We start from the raw sequence: 18,359 nt of genomic DNA on the forward strand, positions 1-18,359 counted from the left end.
CTACTTTCTTAAAGCTGCATTTATTGGCCACATACACATCCAGAGAGCATGCAGTAACATTAGCTTTCACTTGGAGATTGGATAACTGGGTGACATGTGATCGGGGATGTAGTCCTTCCTTAGCATTTTATCTATAATATTATAATTGCATATGTATGAATTTTTACTTGCACTCCATATGTATTTTTTCATAGTGTTACAAATCTTTATCTTGTGTTTGTTCATGTCTTTTAACATTATCCATAATATATTGTATAAGCAAAATATGCTTTTTGTACAACAACAACACATTTTTTTTCATTTTAGATTAAACTTTAATTGTCAACCATTTAAAGTCCTTCCTCATAAAAAACTATAGCTTTCAGCAAGAAACTGATTCAGACCAGAGCTGTGAAGCTTCTGTTTAACTTGATGTACGTAGTTTTATCTTCAAAAAGTCTCACATGTGCAATATTCCAAATTAAATACGAAATGTCTTGATTACTATGAGTCACATTCGCCTCTAGTGCTGAAACAAAATACAAGAAATACTGTAACCTGAATATGCTAATGCTCTCCCGCAACATCATTTGCAATTAAGGGACTGATTACACTTGAATGACCAGTGGCAACACAAATGAAGAGCAGGCCAGTTAACTGAAATCATCTTTTCAGTGAATGCAAATCGTTGGGGTTGATTTACATCAGTATCCTCAGGAGGCCGGTGTGAAGGCTTTATGCATATTTGCATGGCTGCTAGTAAAAAAATTAACTTGAGGCCTCTTTTCTCAAAACCAAATGATATCTAACAGTGCTTTCCATGTGTGTACACATAACCAAATTTTATGTAGGCTACAGTATCTGATATATTTTAGGAATACAGTGACGTAATTTCCCTGGTGGCAGTTCATATTTAGTATGAGAGATATATATATATTACATGGACTGGCATTATCTTGAAACTAAATACTGCTTCCAAATTCAAAATCTTACAACATTATTAAAGAAAACCTTCAACTTTCTCAGATCAGTGATAGATTTTTTTATTATTGGTCTGAGACTTGGTGAGACTTCTGCCCCTCCAACATAATCACACTATTCATGACTAAAACAGTGATATTTTATTCAATAACAAAATAATACATCAGTAGCATCGTAAGAATTATGAATGTCCAGCATTTAACAAGTAATACAAATTAGGCAGATACTGTATGATAAATTTAAGGTGGAAATATTTGGAGTCTGCATCAAAAATAAACATGTCTGTATTGCAAATACAGCACCAGTCAAAAGTAATTTGGACACACCTTCCCTTCAGTCTCTCTCTCTCTCTCTCTCTCTCTCTCTCTGTCTCTCTCTCTGTCGCTCTCTCTCTGTCTCTCTCTCTGGGATAGTAATGACAACATCAACCAGAAAAAAAATACGTTCAAGGGTGTCATCTACTGGTCATTTGCAAACTCTGCAAATGGCCACACATGTAAACTCACATATTTAAAAAAAATGATTAAAAACTCTTACACAATACAGAGTCAATACTGAATGTGAAAGTGGAAAGAACAGAGTTAAAGTAAGAAACAGAAAAAAATCCACAATGCTTAAAAAAAAAATCATATTAACCTTTATGGAACAAGTCTGAGTTCAACTCAGCTCAAATTCATTACTAACGATCATAGCAAAGCTCATGTTGAATAAAGTGCTGGACAAAGAAAATGCTTAAAAAATAATGATAATAATATCTTTAAATTTGACAGTATACTAAATCATTATCATAAAAAGCTAGATTGTTATTTACAGAAACATTTTTTCCATTACAAAGTGATTAACATCCAGTGCTGCTTCCTTTAAATCATAAACTTATAAGACAGCCACAAGTTTACAGTCACTGTTGCTTTATCATACAGTGTTTTAGTACTTCTGCTAACATTTGTTTTTGTCAAGTTTGTAAAGACACCTATAAGTTCAAACATTTTGATTAAAAGTTTCTGTACACAGCCTGCTGATTTTAATAGTTTTTTTTTAATATAAAAGCATCCAGTGCACATTTAGCCTATAGTTTTGCTTCCTCAGGTCAAAGGTCTGCAGACATGCCTGTAAATGGCTTTTACGTTTCTATTCTGCACCTTTTAGTTGAGTCTCAGCTCTGATCCTACTTGGTGTGAAGAACTTGGCTGTATTGGTCTTTTTTTCTTATATACAAAACATAAATGGACATAAATATACATCTGCTGGATGTGTAGGTATGCAATTAGTTGCTAAGACATAAGCATAAGAGCTTTTTTAAGGCAATAATGTGCCTTTGGCCTTTTTGTCATCCACTTTAAGACTATGAATTATCCATATTCAAAGTGCTGGAGTGCTACAAATACCAGTTGTCTCAGTTTTTAATGTTTAACTAATGGCATAGAACCAACTATCACTAAGCGTTGCCTAGACTATGAAGATTCACAGGTGATTTTGATTTATTATGTTCTCAGGTGGGTTAATAATAGGACCAATCTCCCCAAAAAAATGCTATTCCTGTGAAGCATTGGTATCATGTGGCCTTTGACTTGGCCCTGTAACACCAGAGTTTGAACATTCATGATCTCATACCTCTGAGGGCCAAAAGTGTAACAGAGCACGGCCCTTTCACAATGCGGAACCTGTCACCACATCCTCCTGGCACCTTGCTTGTTATCCAGAGTGCGACATGGGAGATCTCATTTGAGTCACTGAGTTTGTGGCCTTTCAGCTCCTGTCAGTGGGGGCACCCTGGCCTGAGACACTCAGAGGGAAAGCGGAGCAGAGGGCATCAGCTCGGCCCTCGGGGATAACATGACACAATGCCATGGGCAGGGAGGGATCGTGTTATTGTCTGTCATCATAATGAAACATTGGCTTTTGCTCCCAGCTTGGCATAACCCACACACAAAAGGTTACCTGTGTTCAGGCCTTTACTGAGAAATACTGAAGGAATCTAAGTTATCATACAATCTTTATTTTTTTAAATTGCTGGTCAGAATGCCACCACTGGGATTTGTCTGTGATTGGCCAGGTGATCATTATCCCTCTTAACAATCTCTTTTTCGGGTTCTGCTTCTTTGTCCATATAAGGGATCGCGATTTCTGGCCTCTGATCTTCCATCATCAAAGAAATGCTTCTCACAGATGAGGTTCTGCTCTTCACACTGTGTGTCCTCTCTCGGGTCATTGCTGGCTTGCCCAGAACGCTCCTCAGCTGCTCCCAGAAAAATGCCTGCTGGTTCACATGCTGGGGCCACTCAAGGTACGTCTTAGTACTCAACATCTTCTTAAGCTTGCAGTATTTGCTGGGCAGGGAGCTGGGATCAATGGGCTCCTTCACCACCAGGATGATGTCACTAAAGGTCTTTCCCATTGCTCTCTGCTGAGCGAAGTACAGTTCATAGTTGCACCATTCGCTGTTCACAAAGTTTCGTGAAAGGACAAATATTACCTGAAGATGGAGACAAAAAAAAAAGAGGAAATGAAAACATGAATTACAACTGCACTGTAATATTTCCTTTTACATATATATGATGTCGCTAAGAGTTGTGCTAGTCAGGGTGATACTGGTTAACACTGATATGATCTGGGAAAAAATGGATCATAATCCTTTGTGTACATCCAAGAAGCTCTCAAAACACTCCAAGCCCACTGTACTCCACTGCACTGAATGAATGAAATCACAAATTTACCAATGATAGAGCTCTCTTTCACTAACTCTCTTGGATTTTTAACATGCCTAATGCATAAGTGACCACCATAAAAACTGACAACTGCTAAACAGTACTGAACACCTTAAAACTATGGGCGTCAGTCAGCATGTGATGCTCAACAATGGCCAAATGGCACCCAACAACAAATCACTAGTTTGGTGAGTCACAATTCTGACATCTGCCTCTTAAGTGTTGTTAATTTGTCTCCTCAGTCCTTGAAGAATCGATATTACAAAACTCATGAAATTTCAAGTTTTCAAAGTACCTGAGTAGCACCTAAGATGGCAGTGGAAATGCCCAGAGGGGAAATGCAAAAGGGGAACTCAATAGTGGTTTGTTAAATCATTACTGAACCACGTCCTAACCCCAACCATGGCCCAATTTTTAAGCAATTGTAACTTAGAGAACTTTATCAGTAGATCTTTTATTTTCAATAATCCAATATGCAGCCTGGCAAGAAGCATTGCATAAAAAAAAAGTTTCTAATAGGACTGAATGAGCAGGCCTAGTTGGTGATGTTGCCATTGCCAACCTAGCTCAGCTGACTCATCAACTCATCATATGACTGAAAACAAAGTTCCTCAAAAACCGTTGGGTTTCGCAATGAGTATTTACCCACAGACCTTATTTGCAAAAACAGGATGGTTTTGCAAGTCTTAACTGGAATGTACAAGGCTTATATTACAAAACTACATTTTGGTACCTTACGGCTGCTTTCAATGTTCTCGATGATGTTGTCGATGATCCACTTTCCTGGCATAAAGTCCCTCTCATGAATACACAGCTGATATGGGTTCCTGTTGTTCTCCAAACAGGGCAAGAGCTCGTCTCTAACCCAGTCTGCATCAGAGTGGCTGTACGATATGAAGGCATGATAAGTAAAAGTCCCCGGTTCCCCCGCTGCTTTTTCCTTGTGAGCTCTGTATTTGGCCCTGATAATCTGATATGTGGCTTTAGTATACCACGGGAGGTCAAAAATATAGCAAATCAGCATCAATATCAAGATCACTGCTGCAGTAGTTGCAACACAGATGATGATAACTAGTCTGATATCGCATGCCACTTGACCCGGGAAGTACTTGGATATGATTGTGTTCAGCAAGGCCTCTGGGTGATAACACCTGTAGTTCCAAGGCCAGTCTGTGAGGTTGACCTTTCTTTTTGACATTGTGTCCTGGACGAAAGCATGTAGCTCACAAGTACAATGGTAAGGATTGTTCCCCGCCCTCAGGCGAGATAATTGAGGCATGTCCTGGAAGGATTCCTTGCTAATGAGACCAAATGAATTCCCATCCAAAGCCAACGACTGCAGTGATGGATTTTCCCACTTAGACGGGATGAACTTGATTTTATTCCCACTGAGCAGGAGCTCTTTCAGGTTGGTGGCTTTTTCAAAGTACGTCATGTCCAGCTGGTCCAGGTCACAGTGTGACAGGTCCAAATAGTGCACTGTGGTGGGCAGACAACGAAGGGCTTCACTTTCGAATGTATTGTGGTGAACGATAAACCGAGTGATATTTTGTTGCCAAACACAGTCCTGACTGTGTTTGGCAGTTCCCAGTTTGTTGTTGCTTAAATCCAACACCTGCAGTTGCTGGAACTCTCTTGTTAGTGCTGACAAGTCTTCTAAGCTGGCCAGCTCATTGGAGCTCATGTTGAAGGTGTGAATATTTGGCATGTTGCCCTTGTAATCACACCGCTGGTTGAAGACGTACTCATCCTTTAGTCGATTATTAGAGACATCCAGAAACTTCACACCTTCCATCTCAACCCAGGCATCACAAGGCACAGAGTTGAAGTACACATACTGGATAGACAGTTCTTTAATTTTGTTGAGCCAAGTGAAGCGCCAGTCAAATCGCAGCACATCAGGATTGCTGATGTACCTATAAGAAATAGAGATTTGCAGTGTTACGTATATGCAAATGAAAAGCAAAGTCCCTGGTTACTGAAAATCACAAAATAAATTGCCTTTGTGTATCAAATGTGCTACATAAACCAACCTTGTCTCCTAGAAATTACATTCTCATACAACTAAATTGCAAATATGTTTTGGTAAAAATGTAATTTACATCTATTTGTGTGTTGTTTTAGATTCAAGTTACAAGTTATTACAAATCAGCTGTAAACCATGCCGTGTAGTGCTGCAAAAATGCTACATAAACCAAATGGTTGTTTTTTTTAGAAATTAGATTAGAAAAGGTTCAGTTTTGGAAACTTTAAAAGGCTGGGATGAGAAGACAAGTTCAAAGAGAAAAAAAAAGTCCTTTTCACAGTAGTTACAAGAAGTTTGTTTTGAAGAGTTAGTGATTTTTATTCAGCATTGGGAACTAAAACTGTTTTTTTTTGTTGTTGTTTTTTTTCATTCTTCCAGTTTGAAAAAAATCAAAATCTCACACAGATTGTGGATTTTGGTTGAATTTGAATTACTAGAGGGATTAAATATTTAGTATCTACTTAGTAAATACTAATCATGAACATAAACACATGATTCATATGCTTATACTCAAACAACGCTAAAACTGAACAGAACAGAAAAAACTGCATGTTGAGACAGCGTCTGGTAACAATAATGCAGCATTATGACAAGCAAGAGTCAAATTTCACATAGAATGAAGTATATTTCATACTGGTACATGATGTACCAAAACCAAAAGAAGATACTCACCAAAGATCCAACCTATCCAGTGCCAGGTCTCTGATGCTTGAACCTGCTCCACTATCAATAAATTTGGGTGAACGGGCAAAGTCGATGTACTGAAGTCTCAACCTTTTGACCGGGGCGACTTCTAAGTTCATTAAAGCCATCCTCAGTAGGTTCTCATTGAATTTACCTCTGTGAAAGATGATCTGATGGGCTTTGATACCCTTTAAACCCTGGAAAATGTCCTCCTCTCCCATGTAGTACATGAACTCAAAGAGATTACGGAATTGGATGACTACGAAGGTCTTGTTGGCGAGGTCATGCAGCATGTCGCGGAGAGCATTTGGCTGTTGATCTATGGCCATATCAAAGCCCATCTGCTGCGTTTGGATAACTTGTAAACTTCCAGGTTCATAGTAACTCAGATTGGAGGAACATTTAATGGCAAAGCCTTGTAATCTGATGTTCTTCAATGGCTGAAAATCTTCTTTCTTTAGCCCCATCACCAGAGGGCCACCCATCGACAGAGACTGGAGTTTGACAAATTTGGAGAAGCTATCAGCCAGAGTGGCATGTTTGTAAAGGTTATTAGACATGGAGAGCTCTCTTAGATTCAAGAGAGGAGTCAGAGCTGTGGCAGGAATTTCCTGCAGGGAGTTATTAAAGATGTTAAGATTCTCCAGTAGAGTGTTGTTTTTAAAGGCATCATTGTCAATGCGTGAAATGTTATTGTACTGCAGCAGAAGGATGCGAAGCTGAGAGAGGCGGAGGAAGTCGTCAGCATGGATAGCTTGAAGTCTATTGTAGGAGAGATCTATCTTTTCCAGTGTGGATGGGAATTGTTTCCATGGGACACTGCCAAGCTGCCTTCCCAGACAGTCGGCAAAGCGGCCAGATTTGTCGATGTGACAGGGTCCTTCCTCATTGTTGTTGGTGGGAGGAGAAGATGGACTTGGCGTTGGGGATGTGAGTGTTCCAAGAAGGAGAGCACTGAAATTAATTAATCTCACAATCATCATGACAGTTGTTACAGTGACCTGGAAAAGGAACAAGAACAGGAGAGATCAGCTTCTCTGTATTCAAAAGACAAAGTGCACATTGACCATTATCTTGTGTTTTTCACACATGTTCTGTGAAACAATTACTGTAACCAAACCCTCTCTCCAGAAATGCAGAAAATACTTATGTTCAAACTTTGATGCTTTAAACTTTCTGTACACATCTGAAGGGAATACTGTACTTTTTATTCCACTACAATATGTACTTTGAAGATTAAGGTTTTATTTAAGACAAGATTTATACAAGATTCTTTACTTTATTCCTTTTTGTATTCATGATCTCTTTCTTCCTTTCCTTTCTTTCCTTCCTTTTTTCACCCTCTATTCTGTCCTTCCTTACTTCCTTTCAGCTTTCTTCCTCTTGGTTTAACCTTTAACTTTCTTTACTGCTCAACTGATGTGACAACATGAACACTACTCCTCTTAACAATTTTACTTTGGATATTGGTTTACTCATACATTGGTTAAAAAAAAAAAAAAACACTTCACATGAACCCAATCTCATCTCAATCCTAGTCATATAGATGACACAAAATCTTGATCTGGGGCGTCACTGCATCAAATAAAAGTCTCGGTTTGCAGCACAGAGGAAGATGTGTAGTTTTTAAAATTACATCATCTGTACTGAGCATAATTAACTGTGAAATTCAACAGCACGTCATTTCTCTGAAATACACTGGCATCTAATTCCTGTATCCTGAATTCAGGCTTTTCTGGTCATATAAACAAAGCACAAAAAGCTAAATATAGCACACAACAGAGAAGTCATAGTTGAGGCATGAGGTGACAGAGGAAGCTAATCTTAATCTTTACCTCTACAAGATTTTTGGTCAGTTTTCCCATAATTTCCCCATGAAATCATAAATTTTGTGCCTTCGCTGAATAAACTGACATTTAGCTTCTTTTGCATGCATCACGCTATGGTTATTATGTGCACTCAGGCAGCAAATCTGCAATGAAAAGGACATCTGACTCATGCATATAAAACAGACATTTTCATTGGTCCATCCACGATACAACAACACTCGGATAACAGCATTATACATTGCACAGTACTTACCCTCTTAAGACTAGTTTCGTGCTTCGGGGTGTAAACACTGACTCTCTCCTCTCTCCTCAACCTTTATTTATATTCCCTGTTAAGGCTACACACTGTTTTGGTCACATGGAGGAGCCATCAAATTTGATAACTCCCACTGAACAAACAGTGTTAGTTTTATCAGTTTTACCAGAAGTGACGTGACTTGAATAAATATTTATGTCCGTGCGGATATGATGCGTGTAAAAATTAACTGTTTCCTTATTTATTTCAGGTCATTTTAGGTCATTGTAATGAATCCACTGTATGGTCTGTTAATCTGTGACGGCTCAGACAACCAGCGAGCGTCATGTGGTGAAGTGGAGGATAAATTGAATGTAATTTTGTAATGTAGTTTGATGCAGGAATGGGAGCCAAATTAAAACCAGTTTGCCCACATAGCTGCAAAAACACTGGGATTGAAAGGAAATATGTGTGTTTTTTTAAGCCCTTCCAAACTTGATGAGTCACCAGATGAACTGAAGTTTTAGTTTATTATGGCTAACATCTCTAACACAATCAAACCGGAGCAGATATTTTGTTATTCACATATATATTTAGTGCTTTCCATTGCAGTGAGTAATAACAAATGAAAACAACTGTGGTGTTAAATGTCACATCTGCTACTCCCTCGACATGTGTTCATTTAATATTTAGCTAATCAGTCCTCATCTCTATCTCTGATTAACAGTTATCTGAATGAGTCATTGTTAGCAGCTTCTCCCAGATAAATACAGATGAATACTTGTATTCTTTACTCTTGTATTCATTAATGTCACCCTGGATTTACTGTGTGTGTATGTGTGTGTGTGGGGGGGTGGCCATCAGCTTCCTTCCTTGTCATCTAAACATCCAAGACAACAACAGCTGTGACGCGGCTGATTGAGGAAACCAGAAACACCCCTCAGCTATATAATCTGGTCAACAGTGGACAGCTATTTCTGGAAATGGACAATTTATTAGATAAACATCAAGCATATTGACTCAGTGAGACTCCTTGCATGAATGGCGCCGTTGTAAAATGATGTTGTAATATCACTTGACAATAACAAAGCTACAATTTTGTCTCAGACTTCATGCATTCACGTTTAAAGCATTCGGCTAATGTTCTCAATTCAATTTTAGTTAGAGTTAATGGCAGTTTTTCAGTTTTAGGGCTACTAAGTATAGTCTCAAACTTTTTGCTATCAATGCACAGGCCTAAAGCTGGATTTATACTTTTGCATTAAGGGTTTACCCCGCACTTACATGTTGGGGTTACGTCGGCTACAAAGATACCATGTTGGGACCACAAAAATTGTAAACTTCCTAGAAGTTTCTGACGCTGGTAGAAATTTTTGATAGTCACAACAATATGACCCAAGTAGAGAAAAGGCTCAGTTAACCCTTTCCTTGTCAGTAACACACATGTAGCAAAGCCATTTCCACTGTTTCTGCACAATGACTGTACAAAATAGTCACCTGTCCGGTAATGAAACGTACCTTTCCACCATCACTCTGTAAAACAACATGAATTAAACTATGTACCCGTTATGATTAAAGCATAACGGCCCCAAATCACACATGATGCACCTGTTAAGAGTTGGTTAAAAATCCACTACTGAACTTTAAATCAAAATCTAGTCATAGGTATCTACTGCCATGGTCTGCCTGTCACTATCGTATTTATTTTTTATTGTTCTAGGGTCAAAACTCAAGGCACAATTAAAGAATGAACTTTATAAACAAAAAAACTTAAAATAGACAAATAAAGTACATGCCTTTGTGGTGTCTACATATATATTTCTACAGTGTGTTCAGCTGGTGTTTATGTATCATTTCATGATAAGTAGAATTGTGTGAGAGGAGCTATTAAAAGTCTTTTTTTCCATTGACAAAGTTACATGAGTCACAGTTGGAACACTTCCACAAACCGGATCTGAATGAAACTGCTGAATCATGACCACAAAAGATGAGCAACTGTGTTTGAAAATAACTAGTCCTTTGACAGAAAGTCAAAGGTTCAAGCCCTTGTCAATAAAAACGTATAGTAAGAAGTTATAAATAACCAACACTGAGAGTTAAAACTCCCAAGGTGCATTTCGGCAAGAAGCATTGAATCAAAATTCTGTTGCAGCTTCACAGATAACAGGTGAATATTTTGCTGTTATGAAAACTGTCAGTCGAGTTATTTTGGGATTTTGGGTCAATGGATGGATGTTTGGATATGAATGAATTCAGTAACTATGGTGATTAATTCCTCTGACTGGGTTAAAATGACCACTTTTTTTCTGTGATCTTCAGGATTGAGTTTTCACAATGTGACTGCTACAAAGTTTTCCTTCTCAATTCTGTATTTCCATTTATTTATTTTCTTTTATTGATATCTTCACTGTTACTCAAAATAGAAACATGGGACTCTCCTGGATACTGTTATGATGCAATAGGTTTATGTTATAGCCACCACTTCTTTCATTATTTCAACTTTGTTTCTGAGAAATCATGTTCTGACTGTCAGTTTGGCATGGTGGATGGCCCTAAATACTAAGATACCCATGAGCACTTGCCGCCGTCGCTATGGAGACGAAGCCAAACCACAATCTTTTCCCCATTTCACAGTGTTTCCCTTACAAATGTCTTGCTATAGTGAGAACTCAACTGGTGACTTTCCAAAAAACGGGTAAGTGTATCAGATTCTGAAGACACTAAGGTCAGATAAAGTCCACTTTTAGACTTTTTTACGAAACATCTGGTCATGAATCAAGTGGGGGAAAAAAAAGGGGAGGTCAAGGGAAGTCAACCAAACCTGTCCGCTCCCACAATAACCTACACACGTCTAGATTCTGTGTTTATGACCTCCAGCTGGTTTAATATTAACCAACCTGGCAGGAGTTTCTGGGTCTTAGTGGTTCAGTCATTTGCGTGCATTTTCCACATGTAAAAACCCTCCAGCTGTGTGGAAGTAAGCGGCCTCTTCAGCGAAAGGAATGTGAACAAATATGCTGATAATGCTGCAGGCTGCTTCTCTGTTTGAGTGTTATTCTCCACACAGCCTCAGGTAACGCATGTTGCAATCACTTCAGTGTCAACATACCTCTGAGATTTTTAAAGATTTCTAGGTCACACAAACTAAAACACCTGTACATGTGGCTCACTGTGTAACCATACAAAACACATGGCCTTTTTCCTTGTCAATATTTTTCACATGCAGGTTGGCTCACTGCCAGGTTTGTAGTTTATTATGAGTTGGAAACACAACTGTAAATATTTGTGTCCTCTGCACCTGAGATATAACTTTCACAAATCCTGTCATGTTTAAAAAGTATAGACTGACTCCGCCTGGCAACGATGACATTTTCAGCTCCAAATCATCATCCGTAATGCCTGGTGAGGACACACAGAACCAGTATCTGTGCAATCACCTTGACACGGTTGAATAGGGTTTGCAACAAAAGGATGTCTATTTGACACTTAATCTTGCTGAGCCGGTCATGTGTTAAGAAAGAGAGTAAACAACATAAACGGAAATGTTTCAGTGATACAACAAGTCCCATTGTTTGAAAGGTAAACTCCCTGTCATCTGTCATAAAATTGGTGACACGCAAACTGCAAAAAGTGACAAATTATTATTATTATTTTTTTTTTCATAGTGGCATGAAATTCTGAAGTCTTCCTCTTTGTAGCCGTACATCTTTTTTTTTTTACTAATTGAAGATGTTACAAAATGAACAATCTTAAATCTCTCAACCAAAATCATTAACAAGCCAGCATCTGTAACAAACAGAAAACTGTATTTGGTCTTTGTAAATTGTAAATTGTGTTGGAAGCAAACGTAACGCACCGGTAGTTCAGAGGGAATGCTGTTAGATGTGGAATTTTCCCCTTAACAGCCTTGGGACATTTGAGAAAAATCCAGTTAAGCTGTAACATACTGTCACAACTGTTCTGACAAGCTGAGACAATAAATGACAAAGTAATAATGTTTTCTATAATAATAAACAGCGTGTTAATAGCAGCTCTACATTGTCAGACTTCACTCAACTTCAATCAATCTGAGCTATCATGGATATTTTCATACACACTCCTCTTTGATGTTTGCTAATCGGTTGCTACAGTAGTATTAATACACAGATGGTGGAGCTACTATTGACTGACTGAGGAGTCTCATAGCTTCAGGCTAAACATTAAAAATGTATTTTTCCACAGAATGAGGACTGTGGATTTAGTTTCCGCATCTCATCCATTAAAAGTTGAGAAGAGGAATGATTACAGTGACCAAGAAGTCATAAACATATGATTATTGGAGACTGTCCTCCCAAGAAAAACGACACAATAGGTCGTAATGTCAGTCACTCAAAAACGACATATAGTTATGTTTGAGAGACAGATGTCATCTAGCGGCCAAAGTTATTTGTATTATATTTATTAGGGATGTGCAGAGATGCCAGTATTTGTATTTGTATCTGTATTTGTGTTTAAATAAAAGTGGAAAGAGGCTTAAAGATCCTGTTTTTGTTTTTATGACACTTTTAATTTTAGAAAATTGAAGTGTTACAATAAGTGTTCATGAATAAACTACCTTACGAAGGAGGTCCCCACATTGGGTCTCTAACTGGAGTCTCCCAGATCATAGACGACTGCGCTGATTACTGAGCTAAAACTTTACTCATCGCCTCATTGCAGACAGACCTCTACCTATTTATACACCCATAACACAGAGACAGCACACCATATAATGTGTAGGGAGGAACTTCAAAGGCAATTATTGCTTTGCACTTTTCATTTATTGCCTATTTTTTACAACCTAACTTTGTGCAAAGGAGAAGGGGAACAACAGGTTATGGAGCGCTTGTGTCAGTAGCTCAGCTTTATCTCTGGGGAACACCCCCAACAAATATTCTTTTAAATATTTGTATGAAACAAATATTCGTATAAAACCTACTATTTGTGCTTTGCCGAATAATGTATTTGTATTCGGGCACACCCCTAATATTTATGCTGATGAATTTCCGAATCAGGAGGAGGCTACAACCTAACAGTGGACTTGTGGTGCCACAGGAGACTTCTATTTGTTTCCAACCGCGAGTTGGGACAGTTTTTTTTTGTAAATCGTAACTACAATCGTCCCCTAACCTTAACCCCGTGGTTATTATTGTTGCCATGAAAACAAGGGTCAACTAAATTTAAGGAAGTAGTAAATTTCTCTAACCTTAACAAAGTGATCATTTTAATCTAAATCATGATCTTTCCCTCATCATAAGTGTTTTTTGTGCCTAAACTTAACCAGACCTGAACCACAGCGTCGCCACATCGTAAAACATCATTATTTTAACAGTGATTTGTAACGGTTGGTCTGCTTGGAATATTGTTTTAAGACAAAAAAATGTGAACCTGTCCTTTTAAATTCCTCTGAAACTAACAAAGTCACCCAGGGGGGATGATCTGTCCAACAGATTTAAGAAAAACTTGTTCAGGACTTTTTGCAATATCCTGCTGACAAACAGAAATGATAATAATCTCCGGTCTAATTACATTTCTGTATTCAAGGTCACAGGAGGATACAGGTGTTTCAGCAGGACAAGGTGTACTGTACTGCTGGTGTGGTACATAGCAACTCAACGCAATCCACGTGCTGCACTCCAGAGTGTAAGGTGGTAGCCCTGCACTTAATGAGCAACCAGGTTATGAAAGAAATGATACACGGCTCTATCATTGATTAAACTGTGATATCTCTCTTATATACCATGAATGGCGTCATCCGGTGAGCTCAAAGCTCTATTATTGCATCTGATATTGACCCATCAGTCAATAGTTAGTGGCAAACAGCTCTTTCATTGACATGCGTTGGCACCGATGTGCCCACCGCCCGTCCGACACGTTAATTTGGCAGCAGACTCGTCTCGCCGTTGAGTGTTCTTTACTCTGGTTTAATGATGCTTCATGTTTACACACTACGCACAAACACAGCAGCACTTCTGCTCAAGCTGTGAACACTCTGCTCCGTCATCATGTTCATCCTCTACGGTGACAGATACTCCACATGCTTATGTTCTGGTTGTTTATGACGTACACCAAGTTGTTTTTCTTTTTCAAAGTAGTGATGTCTTATGAAGTTTACTCACATTACAAAAATGATTCTCCCACTCATGAAGATGGTTTTGTTTGTCAGGGTTTTGAGATTTCTACCACCAACCCACAACGAACAAAGGAATTTTGCTGCTGAAACCATAAGTTTTAAAAGAAATTATAAACTGCAGGACAAAAAAAGTAAAAAGTATTTTTAGGAGGTAGTTCAGATGAAAAGCAGCAAGATATCTCCAAAAACCCCCCTAGTTTCAGTGAATGAACTCTTTAAAACTGCATCTTGCCACGTTTTGGTCAAAAAAATGTTATGTCATCAAATTACAAAATTGTGGTTACAACAGAGAAGGGCATTCAGTCCATTTTAACCAAGATCCTGTGGAGTGAACTTCCTTTTGAGAAAGCTGTCAAAACATTTTTCGCATCTACTTCCTTCTGATTACCAAAAGAGGAAATCTGAATGTGGGTGAAAGTTTTTCAATACTTCTAATCTCTTTTTACACAGGAAATACTCTGCCGGAGGAAGAGTAACTAAGGGGATAATGAAGGCTCTCTCAATATTTATTTAAAGCACCAAAGTAAGAAAAAAAAGGTTAAGGCTGTTTGTCTTAATGCAAAAACTTAAATATCTTTATTTCACAAAAATCTGGCCTCCATCAGAGAACAACCCACCGTACAGAACAATGTGTACTGTGTGAGTCTGATATGACTCCATCCTTGTGCCAGTGAATGAGTAATGAATGAATGAATAATCAATGAATGCCTAATACCAGGATAAGTAGAGCAAAGGGTCTGCGTTTCCTTTTTTAAGGTAAAGTCAAAGTTAAATATCCAGCTAATGTCAGATGATTCAAGTCAATCAAACTCAGTCTAAGCTTGAGGAAGTCCTTCGGTTTAATGTGTGTCAGCAAACTCAGAATAATGAGATGAGTTTGGGCGTTTTCATCCAGATTTAAGGCAGTTTTCCCTGGGAGTTTGGTACTTTTGGTGAAGCTAGTGTCTAAAGACATTCAAAAAGAGGGGGAGATTGGACTCAAATCAGTCTTAATTGATAAATTGGTAACTCAAGTATGTTTGTAAAGGAGGAGTCACGCACAGTTCAGTGTTTAAGTTCAAAATGACAATTAAGTTGGTGGCCAAAAACAAGTAGAAATGCACCATGCATAGCTTGCCTGTGCTGAAGAGTGTCTGCACTTGTTATACAATAAACATGAACCACTGGAGAATATTTATACAAGCCTCCTGGTGTGTGAACATTCATTTTTGATAGTATCATAATGATCAACTTAAGTGAAAAATAATTACAAAACAGTTGATAGAGAAAGCGAAAAACAGACCTCTTGCACAGATTGAATCTGGATAAAATAAAATAATAAATAAATAGATACAGTGGGTTAGAATGGAGCTGTAACAATACCACTGAAAAGACTTAATGAAAAATAAATCCGGTGCATGAAGTGAGAGTGTCAGCAAAAACACTTCTCTAGGACATACAATATAAAAAGGGAAGGTCGAAAAGCTATTGTTTTCTTTCGAGAGTTGAACACAACTCTTCATAATAACAGAATATGTCAGTCCATTACTTTATAGGCACATAAATCACACTGTGCAAAACAAAACTGTTTGTGAAAGATTTTAAACAGCTGCAGAGATTCAAACAAATCCCCAACAAACCACAGGAGCCTTGGCCCCCAACATCTGCCTGCTCCCAGTAACACCTGTAGCTTGTAACCTTCTCAAAATGGCTTTAAACACGTACAGTATCACAGTACACGTCACAGTGTCTCACAGGAAAAGCCACAAATATTATCAGCCAGGCAGCACCGACACCAACATCTGCTTAAAATAGCCTGAAATTTGTTTGTTTACCATTGGAGCTTCAAAGGTGCCAAGAGTTGAGTGCCTGAGGAGATGGGTGTATTACAGGATAAGCCTGCTGTTAGTTTATCTTTTTATAAGACCAAAACCAACAATAAATCAAACCCTGCTTTTAAATGTTGGCTATGTAACCAAAACATGAAATAGCTTATTCCTCTGGGCTACAGAGTTCAACTATCATCCAAAAACTAGTAATGAAGAAATCTGCCACCCAATGTTACAGTTGTTTCGTGATTTAAATAGCCAAACAAGACTAATAGTCTATACAGTCATGCTACCAGCTCAATGAGGCATGCATAGTAACAGCATGCACCAGCACGGTAACATGCTCACATCGACAAAGCTGATAGTTTGTTCCATTCAAGTCAGAGCTTGGAAATTTCCAAATTCTAAGCTTGAAGCTTTCTATGACTCACAAGAGAGAAAAAAATCATCTTTTTTATGGCAGGCAGCATATGAATATTTGCAAAGTTTACAAATAAAATGACATCACCTCACATAGATAATCAATCTTATTTTATTTACATAGCTTTAGGCAGTGGAAATGATCACTTCTGTGGATGCTGTCATATTCAGTGACGTCAGAGCATCTGTTTCTCAGCGAAGTGAGGATGCCGTTCCATCACACTATTACTAACAAATTGACCTGATGACAGTGCTAAACAAAACATCATCGGACCACTAAAGTTATTTTAATTCATTCAGTTGTGTCTTAAGGACACTAATAACTTACATGTGTCTGGACTGAACTACTCAAGCCAAGTCTGAAAATGTGCAAAATGAGTTTCCAACAAATTTTCGTTCTAAAACTTTGCTACGTCTTTTTCTCCACTTCCTCTCAGACAGGTGGACTGTAAAGAGACATGTAAGGGAAGCTGACAACTATCCTGATTGATTAACGGTTCCTAATAAGACTGTACGTGACAGATGACTGATGAGTCAGCCTTCAATCAGAGTCTAATATATCTGTTTACACAGTGTCGGTGCTTTACCATAGCCATATCCAAAACCTTCATCGTTTACTTTACATTACATACAAAGTGTGATGATTGAGTGATAATCCAGTTACAGTAAGATAGTCCTAAAAGATGTGATGAAAACAGCATATTTTTCCAGCAACAAACTCAACAAGACAGAACAAGGCTGAAACAGACAAGAGAAAAATAAATCGTTCAACTCACCTCCAACAGAAAGGCAGTCAGACTCCTACACCTTCTTCCTCAGTTTGACTTTTCATACCACATTTTAACCTGTGCTGTTGTGTTAGACGCTCGGTGACAAGTGAGTCAACACTGGATGAGCCTGTGGCAACTCTGTCAGTTTGATTATTGTCTCTCTCTCTCTCTCTCTCTCTGTCTCTCTCTCCCTGTTTTTCTCTCTCTTCAGTCTGTGTACATGTGTGTGTGTGTGTGTGTGTGTGTGTGTGTGTGTGTGTGTGTGTGTGTTCATTGCTCAGGAATGTGCAAGAAGTGAGAGTGAGATAGTAACTGCCTCAGAAGCTCCAATACTTTTCTTTCTTTTTTTTTTAACACTTTGCCGCCTTAACAGAAAAACAGAAAAACAGAAAAACTGCGACTACATTCAGAAAATAATTTAGCACATTATTTTAGCCATACAAATAATGCAGTTTTATTTGTTCACATTTTGAGATATAGATTTCTGCTGCCTGGCAACTCATTACAATGGGGCTGAATGGACGGTGAATGTTGGAGACGTCTCTGCTTTTTGCCAACAAGTTGGTCTGAGGAAGCAGAGATAGAAGCAAGTGAGCATAAATCAATGCAAACATGGACAATGTTTCTGTCTCTGCAATCAACTTGATTTTCTTTAATAGCAAAACCCTGGTGCAAGGAGCTTTTGGGTACAATGCCTGTGCCATCAGCCAGTTCTGAGCCTGTTTGATAAGATGACAGGTAAAGGTCAGGTTACTGATCTTGCACTAATGG

General features: G+C 38.4%; 1 protein-coding gene across 1 annotated transcript; it reads right to left on the reverse strand.

Moving 5' to 3' along the window:
• Nucleotides 1–1,086: 1,086 nt before the first annotated feature.
• Nucleotides 1,087–17,790, reverse strand: tlr18 (toll-like receptor 18). Its single transcript, XM_067600511.1, has 4 exons — nt 17,595–17,790; nt 6,364–7,376; nt 4,399–5,581; nt 1,087–3,433 (listed from the first exon to the last, which is right to left on the reverse strand). The coding sequence occupies exons 2-4, from the start codon at nt 7,356–7,358 to the stop codon at nt 2,975–2,977; spliced, it is 2,637 nt and encodes an 878-aa protein (XP_067456612.1). The 5' UTR covers nt 7,359–7,376; nt 17,595–17,790; the 3' UTR covers nt 1,087–2,974.
• Nucleotides 17,791–18,359: the final 569 nt, after the last annotated feature.

This window comes from Thunnus thynnus, chromosome 10, assembly GCF_963924715.1.
Source record: "Thunnus thynnus chromosome 10, fThuThy2.1, whole genome shotgun sequence".
Taxonomy (NCBI): Eukaryota; Metazoa; Chordata; class Actinopteri; order Scombriformes; family Scombridae; genus Thunnus; species Thunnus thynnus.

What these genes read in the sequence shown, in the direction of transcription:
- tlr18 (XM_067600511.1), bottom strand. Translation starts at nt 7,358, where the DNA reads ATGATGATTGTGAGATTAATTAATTTCAGTGCTCTCCTTCTTGGAACA. An exon ending in CTGGATAGGTTGGATCTTTG is followed by an intron (nt 5,582 to 6,363) that starts GTGAGTATCTTC and finishes TATTTCTTATAG; the next exon opens with GTACATCAGCAATCCTGATG. An exon ending in ACATTGAAAGCAGCCGTAAG is followed by an intron (nt 3,434 to 4,398) that starts GTACCAAAATGT and finishes CTCCATCTTCAG; the next exon opens with GTAATATTTGTCCTTTCACG.